The 5,745-nt window shown below is 51.8% G+C and overlaps 1 protein-coding gene across 1 annotated transcript; it reads right to left on the minus strand.

The window, feature by feature from the left end:
* Window positions 1–4,233: 4,233 nt before the first annotated feature.
* LOC131288535 (uncharacterized) lies at window positions 4,234–5,306 on the minus strand. Its single transcript, XM_058317674.1, has 2 exons — window positions 5,205–5,306; window positions 4,234–4,848 (listed from the first exon to the last, which is right to left on the minus strand). Exons 1-2 carry the CDS (start codon window positions 5,304–5,306, stop codon window positions 4,234–4,236), a joined length of 717 nt encoding a protein of 238 aa, XP_058173657.1.
* Window positions 5,307–5,745: the final 439 nt, after the last annotated feature.

Consider the following 5,745-nt stretch of genomic DNA (forward strand, 5'->3'; position numbering starts at 1 on the left):
CTTCTGTCGGCTTCCCATCGAACAACATTTCCATAATTTATTAGCAAGCACCATTATTAGCCACCGGGCAGGGTGTGTCTTGCAAGCTGACGGCTTGAAATAGAGCTGAGGGGCTTGTTTTCATATCTGAAATAAGCAACTGTTGACTTCTGAGTAGTTTATACTTAGTGTCGTTTTTTTCCCAGCCTTTAGGAAACGTAAAGAAAATATTAAAATTAACTGCTGATCCGTATCACGAGAGTTCCATAGAATACAAAGAAGCCTAACGAAAGAAAATCCAGAAAGTTCTTCGGCATGCCTCCATGGAGTGAAATTTATTGTAATAAACAAGAATGCTATCCGGTAAAAGTTAGTCGTTGATTTCTTGTTTGTCAAGTGTAGGAAAAACTAAAAAGTTTACACCGACGGCTGAGCGACGGCGCAGAGCCCTGACTCCCGGGCTGGGAGGGTCGTGGTGAAAGTTTTCAAAGCGAATTAAAAGACAAACCACCCAAGATCAAGCTCGAGAAAGCGTAAGGCGGAGAAAGTTCCTCAAGACACGCAGCGTGCAGTGTGGTGAAAAAGCGGGTACGCCTGGAGGTAGGCAAAGTTTGTGTCTGCAAGACTCGGTTTTGTCGGTTCGATGAGCGGATCTTGAGTTGCATTTTATTGGGCGCTTCACCAAACCGCTTCGTTCCGTTGGAGTTTGCATGGATTGAGACATCAAAGAGGCAGACATTGTTTTCAATTTGTTGCGCATATTAAGTTAAACATCAGCGGTTTTTAGTTGTTAAAGATTCAATTTCAGAAAGTCAGTCTTTTGGCTACGTCGAGAAAGTCATCAAATTTTAAGGATTGTCTCTACTTTCGTATTTGTGTTGATGTGTATTAAAATTTGTGTTGGTGTAATAATGGTTTAGAAAAGCTTTTAGTTTTAGACTACTTTAAAACTTTCTAATTTCTTCAAGGATCCTTCTGATCCAAACTGTCATCTCGTATGTAAAGCGCAAGAAAAAGTATCACAAATCAAGAATGCTACAATCTATTTGCCTCCAGCGAAAGGCGGTCGGAATGCCGAGGGAGAAGCCCAAACCAAAACCCAATCAGATCAATCAAAATGTCACCGGCCGATGGCATGACTTGTCTTTCGCGGAACGTAATCGAGGCCAGCATCGGTGGCCCGGAACTACCTCTTTGGGGGGCTGAACAAAACGGGGACGTACATGAGGGGGGGGAGGGGGTCAGTAAAAGTGAAAGTTGGCGCATTTCGGGCGCACGGTGAAAGCATAACGTAATCGCCACTCGCGTACGCACCGGTGGGTGGTCAAGGAAACGTTCTTTGTACCTCTTAGGTTGGTCCGGGATTGGAGTTCCCTTTTTTTTGCGCTTACCTTTCGGTCCGTTGTTGTTGTTGTTGCGATTGTTTACGGGTAGCACTTCCATGTGAACGCGCGTCCGGTGAGTGGTTTCCCCATTTTCGACCATTGTCATCGGATCGGTCGGCCTTAGGCCAATTATAAAAATAAAAAGATAGCCCATTTCCGGTGGCCACCTGCTCGGATCGCACAAATTAGCATAAATAAACCCGACATTCTTGCCCCAGAAACCCGAACCCGGAGCGCGGGGAGCAACTGTAAATCAATAAAAAATAGGCAGTTAGAATGCACTCCTCGAGATCGATCGGCGGACTGCAGCCCCCGAACGCGCCCGGAAGGCTTGAAGGTGGAGAACATTTTTGGGCGAAAGAACGGGTGGAAAACCAGAAAAGCCCCGTAATAATCGCACCGCCGATAGAGGTAATATTTAATAGCACGGGGGAAGCTACAGACAGAGCCCACACGCAATTAACACACTTCTGAAAGCAAACGGCATCTCGGGAGTGGCGTCCCCAATCCCAACCGAGGGGCAAAACGATCGCATCCTCCCAGACTACTCGGAAGGTCCAGGGTACTCCGCAGGCCCCACTCCCAGACTGGCGTCCGTTTATTGGATGGTGTCGTAAAACAAAATAAAAGACCTGAAGCAGGAAAAGCAAAACAAAACCTTCCCCGCCACTTCGGGGAGGAAGGAATAAATTTATGGATTTGGTTTGGTCCGTGTTTTATTTCGAGCCCGAACCGGTTTCTAATTCCTGCCCGCAGTAGCGTCACACCTGGAATCCGCAACGCTCCCCCTCATTCGGCGTTTCGAAAGCGAACCGTGAAATGGGATGCGTGACACGTGACATCGTTGACTAGCGCGCACGTACGCACCACCGCGGAACCATGTGCGCTTTTGCGCGAAGCTGTCACCAACCCCTGGAGCTGGAGCGATGCATGTGTCACGCCATAACCGGGCGATCGGAGTCTCCAAAATGAGGTCAGCACGACGATTCGCTTTCGATTTGGGGAAGTCAGCCGCCATGTGCATGCGTTCCAGTTCCACAACGGAACTGCACTGCGTGACTGGTGGGTTCAGCGCTGAAATGCAAACGGATCGCTTTCGTTGCCATCGCGCCGGCATAAGGCTTCCCCTGCTGCTAGGTCTCGGGAGAAAGGAATTCGATCGCCATACAGGGTAGATACAATCGCCGTACGAATGAATGAATGAAACCCAATCACAGCACGGTGGTTTTTGGTTTTTTGATACGTTTTTCGCATTTCATTTATTTCCTTTGATTTCTACTCTTTTTGCCTCTTCCAGTTCTCGCTCTTTGCTCTTATTTACAATGTATGTGGGTTGATGAGGTGGCGTTACCTTGCTTGTGTCTGTATCCTGTGGAAGCTGAATTCAGAATCCTATTTCCTTTCCTATTAGTTGTATTCTGGGAGCAGTAGTTCTCCATGTTTCTTTTCCGTTCCGTTCCATTTTTCTTTCCCATGGTTCGTGCGCATGGGATTGAAGATGGCCTGCTTTGACGGGTCGGGCCACGATGGATGGGAAGAAACGGGTGGGGGCGGGTAGCACGCCGATTCCCGGACGTCGGAATGAAATTGCTTTGCGTACGGTTTTCCCGTGCGCACGCGTAATTGGCGTCGGTCCGTTACGGTTAGCTGTCGGTTGGGGTCACGCCTAGGTATCTAGCGTGCCTCTCTAACAGCACCGTGAGTTCCCGGCCGAGTCCACAGCCTCCGCCAAGCCACCACTTGATCGAAAATTATGCACCAGTATCTCGCCCCATTCTAACGGGGCAAGTGGAGCGGTAAAATCGGTCCGATAATGGGTTGGAAGCTGAACGGTCCCCGCCTCCCGCAACTCCCATCCACCGCGGGTGTCCCGAGGTGAGGGATGAATTTTCCTTTCCGTTTTTTTTTTAAATCTGCTTAAGATGGGCGGAAAAAGCTAGCTAGATAGAAGACTAGAACTTCGGTCATAGAATCGAACCCGCTGGCGCCCCGCAAACCCCACCCATGTGTGTGTGTGTGTGTGTAGGTTTGTGGGTCCGGCCAGGGTACGGGCGAGAAAAGTGGGCAGTAGGGTGAAGATGGAAGGGGGTGCAAACGGTGCGGTGCGCAGTTTGCGGTTACGTTTCGGACCACCGCCCGGCGAACCGCCGACATTCCGGGCTCGGGGTCCGTTTTCTTGTAGAAAAAGAAAATCGGCAAACCCCGTACGCGCTCGGAGCCGGCCCTGAGGTGGACGCTGGGCGTGTGAGTGTGTGTGGGTACATAAGTCCGAGCCTAACACTAATCGATTGGGACGCCGGATCGAATTACCTCAATCGGCCTTGTGGTTTTGGGATAAGTAAACAAGGTGTATAGATACAGTAGACTAGATCGAAGAGAGTAAAACAAATTAAAGGAAGCGCGACCGCTTCACGATAGGACGTAGATGTAGACGTAGTAGTCGTAGTAGTAGTAGTAGTAGGTAGTGTTTAGCAGCTATCAGTGGTTGCGATAGTATTTTTGTGGTGTGTGTTACTGTGTTTGGTACGAGTGTCGACCGCGCGGGATCGATGGCCTCTTGTAGGTCGGTCGAAGGAGGAAATGGTGTGCTTACAGTGTGCCTCCTATATCTGTGTGTGTGTGTGTTTGATTGCACGCGGGCAATACAGGACACCCTGTCAACGTTGGTAGAGCAAAACGTGGTCACAACAAAACAAATGAACAAATCAATTCCTCGTCTAACGGCTAGGGTAATAAATTAATCTCGATCTCGGGCGGAGACTTCCGGGAACTTCCCCAGAGTTCGGCCCGCACGACGCTCGCAATAAATTAGAGGGGGTTGTGTGTGTGTGTGATGTTGGTACTGTGGTTCCGGCTGGCGTTCCGGAACTTACTTTCGCGCGGGCTTGTGGCCGGCGTACGCGATGGAGTGGGCGGGCTGGCTGTGGGAACCATAGTCACCATAGCCGCTCGGCTCCCAACCTCCGGACGAGCCGTGGTAGGCGGTGTGGCCTTCGTCCTTCTTGGACAGCAGCTTCTTCAGGAACAGGAACTTGGAGAGAACCAGGGCGATGACGGACACGATCAGGGCCTTCTTGGCGATCAGCGCGATGCCGAGCAGGGCCAAGATGGCGAGACCGACGATCTTCAGCTTGACCAGTCCGAGGATGGGCAGCAGCGCCTTCAGGATCTTCTTCTTACCGCGAGCCTCGGCGACCATGGCACGCATCTGGCCCTTGACCTCCTCCGGGATGACGGTGGACAGGCTGCGGGCGGCACCGGCCATGTCGAGGTTGAGCGAACGCTCCCGCAGGAAGCTGACCGAGCGCTCGAACACGTAGTTCTCCAGGGCTTCCTCACGCGACTCGACGCTGTTGGCCGACTCGACCTGGGCGCTGTCGGCGCTGTACGAGCGGGAGTCACGGCCGGCCGCCTTCACGAACGACAGTCCACCGGCGACGCTGATCTGCGGCTGGTCGAAGAACTCACGCGCCTTGCGGTAGAACTGGAAGTAGAAGTGGAAGTGGATGTTGGTGATCGTGTCATGATCGGAATCGGAACGGAACGGAACGGGGCGGGTTCGAATGCATAGGTCCAGGCACCAATCGTTTGTTAGCCTCCAAAATCTTCCCAAATTCCCCTGGTTTTACACTGAACATGTTAAGCTTTGACTATTCCTCGGCTTATGAAGTCTTGTCTGTTCATGATTGCTTATCTTGCACTGGTATTATTTAGCACTGGTGGTTAACTAAGAACCACGCCACCGAAACTGTCCATACTCTCGTGGAATTAACCAACTAAAACAACCGAACCACACACAACACACGCTTCGTAAGGCGTTTGGCTTATCGCTTTTCGTACCGTTAGCTGCAGGCAGGAGATCGAATCCTTATCCAAACACTCCTTGAAGTCCTGGGCCGCGGCCAGGGCGCACACACTCAGTACACAGATTAACAGCTTCATGGTAGAGCTCTGGGCGGAAGTCACTGACGCGCTCTCGAGTATCAGATGGAACGGAGTCGGGTTTGTAATCGTTTCGCTTTGCGCTTCTTGGCAGGCTCCTCACCGGTACGGAACTAAACACGGATTGACAATTTTCCTCGCGCTACCGAGGTGTTTATAAGAGGCCTTCCCCCCCATCGGGGGCCGGCCGGTCCGGGTTGCCCTCTCTCTTCGCGCGAGCTCGCCGAGATGCTCTTCCGAAGCGCTTTCTCCTTTCTCTCTTTCGCACCCACCCGGCTCCGTGTTTCGAGCTCGAGCCGAAGACGCGCACTTTCTGCTTTCCCGTTCCCCGCCCGTCGATCGCGTGCGGGTGGGCGAAAGGTGGTGGGTGGAAGCGGTGGGGCGAGGGTGGTGGCGCTTAAAGCGCGGCCTGCACACACCAGCACACGCTCCACACCCG

The sequence above is a fragment of the Anopheles ziemanni genome, chromosome 3 (assembly GCF_943734765.1).
Source record: "Anopheles ziemanni chromosome 3, idAnoZiCoDA_A2_x.2, whole genome shotgun sequence".
NCBI lineage: Eukaryota > Metazoa > Arthropoda > Insecta > Diptera > Culicidae > Anopheles > Anopheles ziemanni.

Bases quoted from the DNA above. Each gene is read 5' to 3' on its own strand.
- LOC131288535 (XM_058317674.1), bottom strand. From the start codon at position 5,306: ATGAAGCTGTTAATCTGTGTACTGAGTGTGTGCGCCCTGGCCGCGGCC. The intron at 4,849-5,204 runs GTACGAAAAGCG...TTCTACTTCCAG, and splicing joins TCTCCTGCCTGCAGCTAACG to TTCTACCGCAAGGCGCGTGA.